General features: G+C 48.1%; 1 protein-coding gene across 1 annotated transcript in view; it reads right to left on the bottom strand.

Moving 5' to 3' along the window:
• DDB2 (damage specific DNA binding protein 2) overlaps positions 1–17,157 on the bottom strand; it is a 70,783-nt gene that overhangs the window by 4,985 nt on the left and 48,641 nt on the right. Inside the window, exons 7-9 of the mRNA XM_068259471.1 lie at positions 14,506–14,683; positions 13,801–13,946; positions 6,057–6,221 (exon numbers count right to left, since the gene is read on the bottom strand). Coding sequence (XP_068115572.1) covers positions 6,057–6,221; positions 13,801–13,946; positions 14,506–14,683 — 489 coding nt within the window. The remainder of the gene's footprint in view (positions 1–6,056; positions 6,222–13,800; positions 13,947–14,505; positions 14,684–17,157) is intronic.

Genomic DNA, 17,157 nt, shown 5'->3' with positions numbered 1-17,157 from the left:
GATTAAACCCCTATCTGCCCCTAGGGCACTCAATAACCCGCCCACACCCTCAGAACGCCCTCAGACCCCAGTCCTGATCACCTCGCCAGTGCATTGCTTGCATCTATTCCCCCCTCTAATCACACCTTGAGACACCCATCAATCACCTCCTGTCACCCCCTAGCACACCTACCCATCAGATCAGGCCCTAATTTGCCCCGTGTGGGCTCCTGATCACTCGGCCAAACCCTCAGATCCCCCTTCCGATCAGCTCCCCAGTGCATTGATTGCATCTATTTTCCCCTCTAACCACCCCCTGAGACACCCATCAATCACCTCCTGTCACCCCCCTAGCACTCCTATCCATCAGATCAGGCCCAATACAAACTGTCATCTAAAAGGCCACCCTGCTTATGACCGGTTCCACAAAATTCGCCCCCTCATAGACCACCTGTCATCAAAATTTGCAGATGCTTATACCCCTGAACAGTCATTTTGAGACATTTGGTTTCCAGACTACTCACGGTTTTGGGCCCGTAAAATGCCAGGGCGGTATAGGAACCCCACAAGTGACCCCATTTTAGAAAAAAAGACACCCCAAGGTATTCTGTTAGGTGTATGATGAGTTCATAGAAGATTTTATTTTTTGTCAAAAGTTAGCGGAAATTGATTTTTATTTTTTTTTCTTTCACAAAGTGTCATTTTTCACTAACTTGTGACAAAAAATAAATTCTATGAACTCGCCATACACCTAACGGAATACCTTGGGGTGTCTTCTTTCTAAAATGGGGTCACTTGTGGGGTTCCTATACTGCCCTGGCATTTTAGGGGCCCTAAACCGCGAGGAGTAGTCTAGAAAACAAATGCCTCAAAATGACCTGTGAATAGGACGTTGGGCCCCTTAGCGCACCTAGGCTGCAAAAAAGTGTCACACATGTGGTACCGCCGTACTCAGGAAAAGTAGTATAATGTGTTTTGGGGTGTATTTTTACACATACCCATGCTGGGTGGGAGAAATCTCTCTGTAAATGGACAATTGTGTGTAAAAAAAAAAAAATCAAACAATTGTCATTTACAGAGATATTTCTCCCACCCAGCATGGGTATGTGTAAAAATACACCCCAAAACACATTATACTACTTCTCCCGAGTACGGCGGTACCACATGTGTGGCACTTTTTTTACACCCTAAGTATGCTAAGGGGCCCAAAGTCCAATGAGTACCTTTAGGATTTCACAGGTCATTTTGCGACATTTGATTTCAAGACTACTCCTCACGGTTTAGGGCCCCTAAAATGCCAGGGCCGTATAGGAACCCCACAAATGACCCCATTCTAGAAAGAAGACACCCAAAGGTATTCCGTTAGGAGTATGGTGAGTTCATAGAAGATTTTATTTTTTGTCACAAGTTAGCGGAAAATGACACTTTGTGAAAAAAACCAATTAAAATCAATTTCTGCTAACTTGTGACAAAAAAATCAAATCTTCTATGAACTCACCATACTACTAACAGAATACCTTGGGGTGTCTTCTTTCTAAAATGGGGTCATTTGTGGGGTTCCTATACTGCCCTGGCATTTTAGGGGCCCTAAACCGTGAGGAGTAGTCTTGAAACAAAAATGACCTGTGAAATCCTAAAGGTACTCATTGGACTTTGGGCCCCTTAGCGCCGTTAGGGTGCAAAAAAGTGCCACACATGTGGTATCGCCGTACTCGGGAGAAGTAGTATAATGTGTTTTGGGGTGTTTTTTTTACACATACCCATGCTGGGTGGGAGAAATACCTGTGTAAATGACAATCTTGATTTTTTTTACACACAATTGTCCATTTACAGAGTTATTTCTCCCACCCAGCATGGGTATGTGTAAAAATACACCCCAAAACACATTGTACTACTTCTCCCGAGTACGGCGATACCACATGTGTGGCACTTTTTTGCACCCTAACTGCGCTAAGGGGCCCAAAGTCCAATGGAGTACCTGTAGGATTTCACAGGTCATTTTGAGAAATTTGGTTTCAAGACTACTCCTCACGGTTTAGGGCCCCTAAAATGCCAGGACAGTATAGGAACCCCACAAATGACCCCATTTTAGAAAGAAGACACCCCAAGGTATTCTGTTAGTAGTACGGTGAGTTCATAGAAGATTTTATTTTTTGTCACAAGTTAGCGGAAATTGATTTTTATTGTTTTTTTTCACAAAGTGTCATTTTCCGCTAACTTGTGACAAAAAAAATCTTCTATGAACTCACCGTACTACTAACGGAATACCTTGGGGTGCCTTCTTTCTAAAATGGGGTCATTTGTGGGGTTCCTATACTGTCCTGGCATTTTAGGGGCCCTAAACCGTGAGGAGTAGTCTTGAAAACAAATGTCTGAAAATGACCTGTGAAATCCTAAAGGTACTCATTGGACTTTTTTGCACCCTAACTGCGCTAAGGAGCCCAAAGTGCCACACACGTGGTATCGCCGTACTCAGGAGAAGTAGTATAATGTGTTTTGGGGTGTATTTTTACACATACCCATGCTGAGTGGGAGAAAGATCTCTGTAAATGGACAATTGTGTGTAAAAAATATTAAAAAAATTGTCATTTACAGAGATTTCTCCCACCCAGCATCGGTATGTGTAAAAATACACCCCAAAACACATTATACTACTTCTACTGAGTACGGCAATACCACATGTGTGGCACTTTTTTGCAGCCTAACTGCGCTAAGGGGCCCAAAGTCCAATGAGCACCTTTAGGCTTTACAGGGGTGCTTACAAAATTAGCACCCCCCAAAATGTGAGGACAGTAAACACACCCCACAAATGACCCCATTTTGGAAAGTAGACACTTCAAGGTATTCAGAGAGGGGCATGGTGAGTCCGTGGCAGATTTCATTTTTTTTTGGTGCAAGTTAGAAGAAATGGAAACTTTTTTTTTTTGTCACTAGGTGTCATTTTCCGCTAACTTGTGACAAAAAATAATATCTTCTATGAACTCACTATGCCTCTCAGTGAATACTTTGGGATGTCTTCTTTCCAAAATGGGGTCATTTGGGGGGTATTTATACTATCCTGGAATTCTAGCCCCTCATGAAACATGACAGGGGGTCAGAACAGTCAGAGATGCTGGAAAATGGGAAAATTCACTTTTTGCACCATAGTTTGTAAATGCTATAACTTTTACCCAAACCAATAAATATACGCTGAATGGGTTTTTTTTTTTTTTTATCAAAAACATGTTTGTCCACATTTTTCGCGCTGCATGTATACAGAAATTTTACTTTATTTGAAAAATGTCAGCACAGAAAGTTCAAAAAATCATTTTTTTTGCCAAAATTCATGTCTTTTTTGAGGAATATAATAAAAAGTAAAAATCGCAGGAGCAATCAAATAGCACCAAAAGAAAGCTTTATTAGTGACAAGAAAAGGAGCCAAAATTCATTTAGGTGGTAGGTTGTATGAGCGAGCAATAAACCGTGAAAGCTGCAGTGGTCTGAATGGAAAAAAAGTGGCCGGTCCTTAAAGAAAACCTGTACTGAAAATAAAATTCAAAATAGGCATACACAAGTCATACTTACCTTCCATGTAGTCTACTCCTCAGTGTCTTTCTCCTGTCCTGCGTCTTATTTGTTCACTATGATCAAGGGAATTTTCCGTCCTCCATTTTGAAAATAGCCATTACCCATAACAGCTTTCTGGTCAGCACACAGTTAAACTGTAACATCGCCCACTTGAGCCATAGGGAAACATGGACATTACCTGGTACATCAGTTTTCCTCTCAGCTATAACTGACAGCAACTGATATTTTACTGACAGCAACTGATATATTTCAGATCTGACAAAATGTTGTCAGAACTGGAAGGGATTATTGTCAGAAGAAAATGGTGAGCTTCTGAGAGGAACTGATGGCAAGGTAACTCTGTAATTTTCATTTGAAGTTACCTCATGTGTTTATTTTATATATTTTTACTCAGTACAGGTTCTCTTTAAGGGGTGTAAAGCCCTAGGTCCTCAAGTGGTTAATACTAACAAAAATATGAAGAAAAAAAAAAAAGAGAAAACTTTTTTTCACTCCAGCTTGTGGCCATTATGGTTTTAAAAGAATACATGCTACTGTGAATAAAACACACGTGTTTTTTTTGTCCAATCATCACGTTTATAACACACTTTACCCATTTCAGCCGGCGGGATTTTTCACCTTATGCATCAGAGCAATTTTCACCTACCATTCATTCGCTAATAACTTTATCACTACTTAACACAATTTATTGATCTATACCTTGTTTTTTCCGCCACTAATTAGGCTTTCTTTGGGTGGTACATTTTGCTATTATTATTTACTTTATAAATGCATTTTAACAGGATTAATAAGAAAAAAAAGGGAAAAAATCATTATTTCTCAGTTTTCGTCCATTATAGCTTTAAAATAATCCATGCTACCATAATTAAAACCTATGTATTTTATTTGCCCGTTTGTCTCGGTTATGACACCATTTAAATGTTGTCCCCATCACAATGTATGGCGCCAGTATTTGGAAATAAAGGTGCATCTTTTCCGTTTTGCGTCCATCACTATTTACAAGTACTCTCACGACATACATATTAAAAAAGTGGAGGTTCTAAGGTAACTAGTTAGATTTATTTTTAAATGTCAATTTTATTTACTTTATTAAAAGTGTTTTATTGATGGGATATTTTAATTTACTGTGATGTATGTATGTGCTATTTGGCCACTAGACTTCTTCCCACTTTATTCCTCCTGTGTACTGCGAATAGTACAAAGGAAGTATCGCATGTATACTTTACCATCACTTTTGTCAGTGACCTCCAGCATCTCACTGATCACTGGCACTTTGATCGGTTAATGGCAACACAGTTCTGTGAACAAATAAGACTTTCGGTAAAGTCCTTTCGGGGGAGGAGGGGTAGATATAATGCCCCCGGGACAATAACTAGTTAACTTGGATACTTATCACTGTGCATCCCATTCCCGCTCATATGGTGATCGTATAGAGTAATCGCTTAAACTATACATTCTGAAGGTAGTAAATGTTAGCGCACACCCACATACACACACAGCGTGCAAATCACAGCGCAGCAAGTGTAGAAGGACCCTGAAGTGTGTGTAATGGTGCAGCGTGCAAATCACAGCCCGCCAAGTGTAGAAGCACCCTGAAGCGTGTGAATGGTGCAGCGTGCAAATCACAGCCCACCAACTGTAGAAGCACCCTGAAGTATGTGTAATGGTGCGGCATGCAAATCATAGCACACCAAGTGTAGAAGCACCCTGAAGTGTGTGTAATGGTGCAGGGTGCAAATCACAGCACACCAAGTGTAGAAGCACCCTGAAGTGTGTGTAATGGTGCAGCGTGCAAATCACAGCACACCAAGTGTAGAAGGACCCTGAAGTGTGTGTAATGGTGCAGCGTGCAAATCACAGCACACCAAGTGTAGAAGCACCCTGAAGTGTGTGTAATGGTGCAGCGTGCAAATCACAGCACACCAAGTGTAGAAGCACCCTGAAGTGTGTGTAATGGTGCAGCGTGCAAATCACAGCACACCAAGTGTAGAAGGACCCTGAAGTGTGTGTAATGGTGCAGCGTGCAAATCACAGCACACCAAGTGTAGAAGGACCCTGAAGGGTGCGTAATAAAGCAGTGGCGTAGCTATGGAGCTGTGGGCCCCGATGCAAGTTTTACAATGGGGCCCCCCAAGCACTCTATACATAACAATTGATACAGTGCACCAAAACCTGCCAATGGCAACTACAGTGTCAGAGGTGCAAGAAGGAGATGGGGAACAGCTTGTTAATGATTACCACTATTCATTATATCTATAGAAGTGATTATTGTGAGCACAGGACCAATAGGGAGAGAATACTGTAGCTGAGGGAGAGCCCTTTGGGGCCCCTCTGGCCCAAGGGCCCCGATGCGGTCGCTACCTCTGCACCCCCTATTGCTACGCCCCTGTAATAAAGGAAGCAGGCTGCGGAGTGAAATAAATGCAGTTGAAATATATTACATTAATGATCAGTGACCCATTATAAGCACACAAATAAAAGCAGCAGCATTATATAAAAACATTTCTCACCGAGACGATTCCAGATGCATAGGGGTCGTACAGCCGGCAGACTATATTTCCAGTCTGCCCATCAAAGACGTCAACTGTGCGCAACTCCTCAGCTGTGTATCCCGGGAACTGGGGGTCTGGGTACCGCCCGGCAACTAACAGGTCATAGCGGGGGTGCCAGGAGGCCTGGGAGAGCAGAACACACGCTGGTTAATTCATCATACAAACAGACGCCCCTTGTACCAGCAATGGCAGAATCCTGAGAGCTCCACCCGCTCCTTCCTTTTGGACGCTGAGATCTTGTCAGACAACTCACAGCACCATCAGACTGCAAACAGCCGCAGGTGAGCACAGAGTCTGCCATTATCTCCTACAGCTGCGCTGCTTCAAGCCAGGTGTCCAAACATGTAAACAAACCTGAATCACAGATGTTCTAAGCAAGTTACAGGACACCTGAACTGAGAAGATTGTGGAGGCTGCCATATTTATATCCTGTTAAACATTACCAGTTGCCTTGCAGCTCTGCTGGTCTCTTTGGTTGCAGTAGTGGCTGAATCATATACCAAAAAAAAGCAAGGAGCTAATCTTGTCACACTTCAGCCAGAGAACCTGATCTGCTGCATGCTTGTTCAGGGTATTATAGACAGAGGATCAGCAGGACAGCCAGGCAATCTGTACAGAAGCCAGGCAATCTGTATTGTTTAACCCTCCTGGCGGTCAATGTTTTCTGCCAAATAGGCAGAAATCCATAAAAAAAATAAAAATAAAATCGTTTCATGTAAAGCTACCAGAGTGGTAGCTACATGAAACACCACTAGAGGGCGCATGTGTCTCTAGTGCGATCGTCGCCGGCATCAATAGCAAACAGGGGAACGCGTTCCCCTGTTTGGCTTCTCCTGTCGCCATGGCGACGATCGGAATGACGTTATGGACGTCAGCCGACGTCCTGACGTCAGACGCCTCCGATCCAGCCCATAGCGCTGCCCGGAACTCATTGGTCCGGGCAGCGCAGGGCTCTGGCGGGGGGGGGGGCCCTCTTACGCCGCTGCGTGCGGGCGATCGCCGCAGAGCGGCGGTGAGCAAGCTGTGCGCGCGGCTAGCAAAGTGCTAGCTGCGCGTACAGCACTTTAAATGGGGCGAATCGCCCCACCAGGGGCTGAGATATCCTCCTGCACGGCATAGCCCGAGCTCAGCTCGGGCTTACCGCCAGGAAGGTTAAAATCCCTCGTTTTAAATCACTGAGAAGCACAGGAAGTCTGTTCACCAATGTTGCCTGCCTTACAGAAGCCGATCTAGACAGTTGGTTCCCCTGAAAGGTTTGTTCTGCTTCCCACAGACATTTTCTGGGCTGCTTTGCAAAAAGAACACAAAAAGCCTTCGGCAGGGAACACACTTGACTGTTTTCGTGCGCTTTTTCTGCACAGATAAACTGATGTTAATCAATGTGCTAGTGCACACTTACTGTGTTGTTCGCACGCAGAAAAAAAAACTGACATTCTGCATGATGACTCTGCACATTTTGTTAGTTTTCTCTATCATTTACATCAGCTGCTGTGAAAAAACGCGCGCGTTTCCTGCATGGTATGCAGAAAAACGTGCACGGAAAACTGAAAGTCAAGTGTGTTCCCTGCCTCAGGGTTACGGTTTATCTGTCTCACTAGAAGAGTCCTGCTAGACTTGCTAAACAGTGCTGCTCGGATACCCCTTTTCAAAATCCGGATTGGATCCGAATACCCAGATATCCGATCCGGTTCAGATATCAGAGTTCAAAATTTTCCAATCCGGATCCGAATCGGGCATCAGACTCCAGTATCCGGCCGGATTCGGATATCTGGATAGAAAAAACGGAAGAGGCCTTTAAATTGCTTTAAAAACGTTTCTAGGGTAAATGAGGCATGTAGCATCATTATTTTTTAAAGGGAGACACTAATTGATGATGTGGGGACCTAAAATCCCCCCCCCCCCCCCCACACACAAAAAAATGGCTGTCAATTAACATCAGGACTAGGTTCCAGACAGCGGTCGTGCAGCCCACATTGTGTCCAAAGTCCAACCGCACAACTGGGACATGGCAGTTTTCAGCCCAGACACCTCCAAAAAATTATGCAGCAATTGTGTTTTGGGTTAAATATAGGTGGTATCAGCACAGCAGCAGTGGCCTGTGGCACCCTGGCGGTGGGAGCAGCAGAGGCAGCAGGAGCAGGGCAAGGGCAATGCAGCAGCAGCAGGTGTAACGTCTGCCAGGAGCATGCCGGACGTGGCACTTGGCACGTGCCACCTGACTCGTGCAAAGTGAAAAGTCACGTGCAAAGTGCCACAAGTGCCACGTGCAAAGTCACTTTGCACGTGACGTGGCACTTTGCACGTTTGCACGTGGCCCTTTACACATGTTTGCACGTGGCCCTTTGCACAGGTTTGCACGTTCTGTAGTAAGCTAACACAGTAGTACTACTACTCTAACAACTACTAGCACTGACTGCAGTACTACAGTACTAACTAGTAGTAATTACACAATCACACAGTAATGCTATTCCCTAATCCCTAACCTAACCTGTAGCTAGCTAAGGCTAATAGCAGGCCAGCAGGCAGCAGCTGGCCTGGTCTGTGCACATCACACATACAGACACATAGTAGCTGCAGCAGCACTGGAGCTCACACTGTGTCACACAATGACATCAAGCTAATTAACGATTTAACTATAGTGTAGTGATAGTGAAGAGGTTAATCACTGAACAGCTTTAAAGGGGAACTGAAGTAAGAGGTATACAGAGGCTGCCATATTTATTTCCTTTTAATCAATGCCTGGCAGCCCTGCTGGTCTATTTCTCTGCAGTTGCATCTGAATAACACCAGAAACAAGCATGCAGCTAGTCTTGTCAGATCTGACTTTAAAGTCTGAAACACCTGATCTGCTGCATGCTTGTTCAGGGGCTATGGCTAATAGTATTAGAGGCAGAGGATCAGCAGGGCTGCCAGGCAACTGGTATTGCTTAAAAGGAAATAAACATGGCATCCTCAATATACCTCTCACTTCAGTTCTCCTTTAAGTTTATCACTGTGTACAGCCCTTGCTAGGCCAGCAGCACTGGAGCATGTCTCTCAGTGAGCATTCAGCAAGCTAAGACGATCTGTCTCATCATGGCAGCCCTCCCTATTATGCGGGGGGCTGGCCAGTGTTTTTTTTTCTGTGATTGGGTGCCAGGGCTTAGGCTGGGAGGCCTCTGCTTGGCTCAATGAGGTCAGGTGGGGCTGGCCAGGGTTCCCCTCTGTGATTGGCTGCTAGGGCTTCTGCTGGGAGCCCTCTGATTGGCTCCAGGACGTCATCTCCTTAGTTACAGTATTTCGGATCCGGATATCTGCCTAATATCCGCGGATATCCGAGTATGCAACCAAATATCCACAGATAGCTATCCGGTGTGGACCCAACTATCTGGAATCCGAATCCGGTCGGATAGGGGAAAAAAGGTCGGATATCCGGATGAGCAACCCTGTTGCTAAACACTGCAGGCCAATAATCCACTCAAAGGTAACAGAGTGAAGCTGCAAAACATATGTACACCTCCGAAGTGCTGGACCAGAATTTAAAGGACCACTATTGGAAAAAAAAAAAAAAAAAAAAGTAGGCAGTTAAAATCTGACAGAACTGACAGGTTTTGGGCAAATCCATCTCCTCCTCATGTGGGATTCTCAGGGTTTTCTTTTTTTTCAACAGCATTTCCTGAACAGCAGTTGCACAGTCTGACAAAATAGTGTGCAAGTGAGTAGGGAGGCTGGCTGGTATCTTACTATTTTGGCAGTTTAACTGCTGTTCAGGAAATGCTGTTGAAAAAGAAAACCCTGAGAATCCCCCATGAGGGGTGAGATTAATTCCCCTGGTGGCAATGTGACCAGATGAAGTCACCTCTTCGGCTCTGGCTCCTCCCCCCAGCCGGACACGAGTGCGCCCCCCCAGAGTCGTGCGTAGCAGCAGGGAAACCTGCTGTTCGCTCCTCTGCAGAGCGGGTGCTGGCAGTAGCAGTGTCTGCAGCTTTCCCGCTCTGCTTCCCTGCTGCTACGAATCACGCGTGGTCCCTGGCTGCCACAGCTGCATAGGAGAGGGGCAGGGGGAGGAGCCAGAGCCGAAGAGACGGATTGATCTGGTCACATTGCCGCCAGGAGAATTAATTCATTTATGCAACCGGGATTTCAATACAATTGGCTGCAGTGAGACGGCCACTTTATGTTTTGACTGGCCAGAACCTGAAGTGGCCAGACTATTTTATTTTACCTAGTGCCTCCATAGTGCTGGGGCATCTTATAATGTTCTCCCCGATTGGTGTAGTCCTGTGTACCCAGGTGTCCTCCTATCCCGTGTGGCCGCTGTGTCCCACCCCCTAGCCTGTGTCTCTGCCCCATGTATGTAACGTGTCCCCACTTCAGTCCCCTGTGTGGCCGCTGTGTCCCACCCCCTAGTATGTAACATGTCCCTGCTTCAGTCCCCTGTGTGGCTGCTGTGTCCCGCCCCCTAGTGCGTCTCCGCTCCATGTATGTATCGTGTCCCTGCTTCAGTCACCTGTATGCCGCTGTGTCCCGCCCCCTAGCCTGTGTCTCCGCTCCATGTATGTAACGTGTCCCTGCTTCAGTCCCCTGTATGCCGCTGTGTCCCGCCCCCTAGCCTGTGTCTCCGCTCCATGTATGCAACGTGTCCCCGCTTCAGTCCCCTGTGTGGCCGCTGTGTCCCACCCCCTAGTATGTAACATGTCCCCGCTTCAGTCCCCCGTGTGGCTGCTGTGTCCCGCCCCCTAGTGTGTCTCCGCTCCATGTATGTAATGTGTCCCTGCTTCAGTCCCCTGTATGCCGCTGTGTCCCGCCCCCTAACCTGTGTCTCCGCTGCCATGTATGTAACATGTCCCTGCTTCAGTCCCCTGTATGCCGCTGTGTCCCGCCCCCTAGCCTGTGTCTCCACTCCATGTATGTAACGTGTCCCTGCTTCAGTCCCCTGTATGCCGCTGTGTCCCGCCCCCTAGCCTGTGTCTCCGCTCCATGTATGTAACGTGTCCCTGCTTCAGTCCCCTGTATGCGGCTGTGTCCCGCCCCCTAGCCTGTGTCTCCGCTCCATGTATGCAACGTGTCCCCGCTTCAGTCCCCTGTGTGACCGCTGTGTCCCGCCCCCTAGCCTGAGTCTCCACCCCCATGTATGTAACGTGTCCCCGCTTCAGTCCCGTGTGACCGCTGTGTCCCGCCCCCATGTGTGTAACATGTCCCTGCTTCAGTCCCCTGTATGCCGCTGTGTCCCGCCCCCTAACCTGTGTCTCCGCTGCCATGTATGTAACATGTCCCTGCTTCAGTCCCCTGTATGCCGGTGTCCCACCCCCTAGCCTGTGTCTCCGCTCCATGTATGTAACGTGTCCCCGCTTCAGTCCCGTGTGGCCGCTGTGTCCTGCCCCCTAGCCTGTGCCTCCGCCACATGTATGCAACGTGTCCCTGCTTCAGTCCCCTGTATGCCGCTGTGTCCCGCCCCCTAGCCTGTGTCTCCACCCCCATGTATGTAATGTGTCCCTGCTTCAGTCCCCTGTATGCTGCTGTGTCCCGCCCCCTAGCCTGTGTCTCCGCTCCATGTATGTAACGTGTCCCTGCTTCAGTCCCCTGTATGCCGCTGTGTCCCGCCCCCTAGCCTGTGTCTCCGCCCCCATGTATGTAACGTGTCCCTGCTTCAGTCCCCTGTATGCCGCTGTGTCCCGCCCCCTAGCCTGTGCCTCCGCCACATGTATGTAATGTGTCCCTGCTTCAGTCCCCTGTATGCCACTGTGTCCCACCCCCTAGCCTGTGTTTCCGCTCCATGTATGTAACGTGTCCCTGCTTCAGTCCCGTGTGCCCGCTGTGTCCCGCCTCCTAGCCTGTGCCTCCGCCACATGTATGTAACGTGTCCCCGCTTCAGTCCCCTGTATGCCACTGTGTCCCGCCCCCTAGCCTGTGTCTCCGCTCCATGTATGTAACGTGTCCCTGCTTCAGTCCCGTGTGGCTGCTGTGTCCCGCCCCCTAGCCTGTGTCTCCACTCCATGTATGTAACGTGTCCCTGCTTCAGTCCCCTGTATGCCGCTGTGTCCCGACCCCTAGCCTGTGTCTCCGCTCCATGTATGTAACGTGTCCCTGCTTCAGTCCCCTGTATGCCGCTGTGTCCCGCCCCCTAGCCTGTGTCTCCGCTCCATGTATGCAACGTGTCCCCGCTTCAGTCCCCTGTGTGACCGCTGTGTCCCGCCCCCTAGCCTGTGTCTCCACCCCCATGTATGTAACGTGTCCCCGCTTCAGTCCCGTGTGACTGCTGTGTCCCGCCCCAATGTGTGTAACATGTCCCCGCTTCAGTCCCCTGTGTGGCTGCTGTGTCCTGCCCCCTAGCCTGTGTCTCCGCTCCATGTATGTAACATGTCCCTGCTACAGTCCCCTCTATGCCGCTGTGTCCCACCCCCTAGCCTGTGTCTCCTCTCCATGTATGTAACGTGTCCCCACTTCAGTCCCGTGTGTGACCGCTGTGTCCCGCCCCCTAGCCTGTGTCTCCACCCCCATGTATGTAACATGTCCCTGCTTCAGTCCCCTGTATGCCGCTGTTTCCCACCACTTAGCCTGTGTCTCCGCTCCCAGTGTACGTTAAGTGTAGCAGCAGCCAGCGTTTTACCTACCTAATCTATGCCGCCCAGGGATGGCCGACCTCCTCACTTCCCACCCTAGTGACCAGCGGTTGTACGGATGACGTCTTTAGCCCAAGCGCCGGTCACTAGGGGGAGAGGAGCGGAAGTGAGGAGGTCGGCCATCCCCGGGGGGCATGGATTAGGTAGGACATGCTGGCTGCCGCTACACTTTACATACACAGGGAAGACAGAAACGCAGGGGACTACGCAGGGAGTCCCGACATTGTGGCGAGTCAGCAGTTCATATCGGCGGGTGATTCTAAGTTGGGGATTCCTTGCATTTGCTGTATAAGACGCAGAGACTTTTTCTCACCATTTTTGGGGGAGAAAAGTGTGACTTAAACGGCAGATAATACGGTAAACATGATTTCTTCAAAGTGAGTGCACTAATCCAGTCAGGGAAATCTCAGGACCAGAGAGTTGACAATGGGAGCAACCGGGTGAAGCAGGAAGGGGCGGGCAGAATTCAGACACAGGTTACATTTTTGGCCAATGGGGGCAGCTGGGTAAAGCAGTGATTTTAGAAAACAATCTTCCAGGGTGAGATGGACTAGTCTAACTTCTGTCAGATCTGTCAGCTTTTTACTGCCTGCTGTGACAGCAACATAGGACAAAAGTAATAGTGCATTTTACTCTGCAAGAAATCAACATTTTAAGTGTACGTATTTAAAATCTTACAACTTTTCGTTAGAGGCTAAAAAAATAAGTGCAGCCAACAACAACAAAAAAAAACCGAGAAAAAAAAAAAAAAAAAAAAAAAAGAAGAAAAACAATTTTCCACATTCACCTACAAAGAGAGTGAGACACGGATTGTGTGCAGGGCCATTAGAGCCGTCTCAATACTCCCTGCGTCTCTTCTCTCTGCTGCCAGGGCCGCATTGCAGCTGCTGGGAACGAGTTAATGTTTGTGGAGGCTAAAGACAACCTTTACAGGTGGAGGACCCGTAAACCTGACTATCGGGAGGATGAGCTCTACTGAGGTAAGTTACTGGTTTCCACTTTTGGGTACCCGGAGTCGGAGGTTTCATAAACTGAGGAGTCAGAAGATTTGTGTCACGACTCCACAGCCCTGCTTTAATAGGCGACTTGCTGTGACAAACCTTTATGGCGGTCAGATGCTGGAACTGGCGATGCGGATGTGGAATGATGCGCTCAGGCTTCGACCAATCACAGGCAGAATAGATCCGGATCTCACTGTGTTGGTCAGTGGTGAGGAGTTTGGCTCCGTCCCAGGGGTTGAAATAAGCTGCATATAAATAAGAATATATGAATGAAGTATCAGACACAGCTGGTCCTCTCTGTAGCTCGAGCTTTGGGTCAGATCTCATCAGAGGAATTTCTGTGTATTCTGCACAATGAGCACAATCATTTCTGTGCACAGTACCAGTAAGACGAGTTACCACTATAGGATGCATGCTTATTTGTGTAGCAGGGCTAAAGTGACTTGGATATAAGCCCCCTCACCAGAGGGCCCCCCCGGGCGTGAGGCATGCTGGGAGTCACGGCAGCACACCTTAGCATGATACAGATATGAGAGCAGCTCCCTCACCAGAGGTGACACCCCGGGTTTGAGGCATGCTGGGAGTCACGGCAGCACACCTTAGCATGATACAGATATGAGAGCAGCTCCCTCACCAGAGGTGACACCCCGGGTGTGAGGCATGCTGGGAGTCACGGCAGCACACCTTAGCATGATACAGATATGAGAGCAGCTCCCTCACCAGAGGTGACACCCCGGGTGTGAGGCATGCTAGGAGTCACGGCAGCACACCTTAGCATGGTACAGATATGAGATAAGCTCTCACCAGAGTTGACGCCACGGGCATGAGGCATGGTGTAAAGGCAGCTGGACTTGTCCTTGATGTTCCTCAAGTCCCACAGCTTCACGGTCTGGTCAACGGAGGCTGTGGCCAGGAGCCAGTCACATCGAGGGTTGAATTCTACATGGGTGACTTTTTTCTTGTGTAGCCTTGACTTAAAGATCTGACAATGAGAATAAAACTCCATTAACTAGTGTAGTCACAACAACCAGTCAACCCACCAAAAGTATAATAATAAGTATATACACGCCTGTAATTTATACCACTGGCAGGAAAAGGAAGGGAAAAGCAAACCAGTGTCCTGCATGTCAGCTATGCCTTGTATACAGGACACGTGAAGCCAGACACATTCATTTCAAGTGTACTTAGGTTTTTCTGACAAGAAAACCTACATGAAATAGGACATTATATTATAATATATATTATAATATGTGGGATATATTATAATAAGTGGGATACCAGAACATATCAGATATCGTTGGAATCAGCAGAATCAGGGCTTTTATAGGGCTGTTTGTCAGTAAATGTAATTCTCCTTTAAATAAAAAAAAAATCTATCTATCTATATATATATATATTTTATTATTTTTTTTATTTAAAGAATTACATTTACTGACAAACAGCCCTATAAAAGCCCTGATTCTGCTGATTCCAACGATATCAGATATGTTCTGGTATCCCACTTTTCCCGTCCTGGAATAGGTGCCGCCAGTACAGGTATAGGAGCCCCCCAGTATAGGCAACAGGAATAGGTGCCGCCAGTATAGGCAACAGGAATAGGTGCCCCAGTATAGGTAGCCAAATATAGGTGCAGCCAGTATAGGTAGCCAGGAATCGGAGCCTCCAGTATAGGCAACAGGAATAGGTGCCCCCGGTATAGGCAACAGGTATAGGAGCCCCCAGTATAGGCAACAGGAATAGGTGCCCCCAGTATAGGCAACAGGAATAGGTGCCCCAGTATAGGTAGCAGGTATAGGAGCCCCCAGTATAGGTAGCAGGTATAGGAGCCCCCAGTATAGGTAGCATATATACGTGTACCAGCATAGGTAGTAGGTATAGGAGCCCCCAGTATAGGTAGCAGGTATAGGTGCCCCAGCATAGGTAGTAGGTATAGGAGCCCCCAGTATAGGTAGTAGGTATAGGAGCCCCCAGCATAGGTAGCAGGTATAGAAGCCCCCAGCATAGGTAGTAGGTATAGGAGCCCCAGCATAGGTAGTAGGTATAGGAGCCCCAGCATAGGTAGTAGGTATAGGAGCCCCCAGCATAGGTAGTAGGTATAGGAGCCCCCAGCATAGGTAGTAGGTATAGGAGCCCCCAGCATAGGTAGCAGGTATAGAAGCCCCCAGCATAGGTAGCAGGTATAGAAGCCCCCAGCATAGGTAGCAGGTATAGAAGCCCCCAGCATAGGTAGTAGGTATAGGAGCCCCAGCATAGGTAGTAGGTATAGGAGCCCCAGCATAGGTAGTAGGTATAGGAGCCCCAGCATAGGTAGTAGGTATAGGAGCCCCAGCATAGGTAGTAGGTATAGGAGCCCCCAGCATAGGTAGTAGGTATAGGAGCCCCTAGCATAGGTAGTAGGTATAGGAGCCCCCGTATAGGTAGCAGGTATAGAAGCCCCCAGCATAGGTAGTAGGTATAGGAGCCCCAGCATAGGTAGTAGGTATAGGAGCCCCAGCATAGGTAGTAGGTATAGGAGCCCCCAGCATAGGTAGTAGGTATAGGAGCCCCTAGCATAGGTAGTAGGTATAGGAGCCCCAGCATAGGTAGCCAGGTATAGGAGCCCCCAGTATAGATAACCAGCTATAGGTGCCCCCAAGTATAGGTAGCAGGTATAGGAGCCCCCAGTATAGGTAGCAGGTATAGGAGCCCCCAGTATAGGTAGCAGGTATAGGAGCCCCCAGTATAGGTAGCAGGTATAGGAGCCCCCAGTATAGGTAGCAGGTATAGGAGCCCCCAGTATAGGTAGCAGGTATAGAAGCCCCCAACATAGGTAGTAGGTATAGGAGCCCCAGCATAGGTAGCAGGTATAGAAGCCCCCAGCATAGGTAGTAGGTATAGGAGCCCCAGCATAGGTAGTAGGTATAGGAGCCCCAGCATAGGTAGTAGGTATAGGAGCCCCAGCATAGGTAGCAGGTATTGGAGCCCCAGCATAGGTAGCAGGTATTGGAGCCCCCAGTATAGGTAGCAGGTATAGGAGCCCCCAGTATAGGTATCAGGTATAGGAGCCCCCAGTATAGGTAGCAGGTATAGGAGATCCCAGAACAGGTATTGGAGCCCCCAGTATAGGTAGCAGGTATAGGAGCCCCCAGAATAGGTAGCAGGTATAGGAGCCTCCAGAATAGGTAGCAGGTATAGTAGCCCCAGTATAGGTAGCAGGTATAGGTGCCATTACGGGGAGGGGGGCCCAGACATCCTCACACCACATGGTTCCCACTTCTGTGGCCCACACAGGGCTGGAGCGCAGCGTGGTGTAATTAACTCACCTGATCGCTGGCTCCATGCGGTGTCCCCTCCGGCAGCCGCGTCCTCTCCCCTCTCCCGATCTCTGTATGCGTACATATGCGTCATATAGGAAGTAGAGAGGAGAGCGATGATAAGGATGCAGTGTGGGACATGCGGTGTCCCCTCTGGCAACCG

Source organism: Hyperolius riggenbachi, chromosome 11 (assembly GCF_040937935.1).
Source record: "Hyperolius riggenbachi isolate aHypRig1 chromosome 11, aHypRig1.pri, whole genome shotgun sequence".
Lineage (NCBI taxonomy): Eukaryota > Metazoa > Chordata > Amphibia > Anura > Hyperoliidae > Hyperolius > Hyperolius riggenbachi.
The sequence above is the reverse complement of the archived record's forward strand: the minus strand, read 5'-3'. Positions and strand labels throughout refer to the sequence as shown.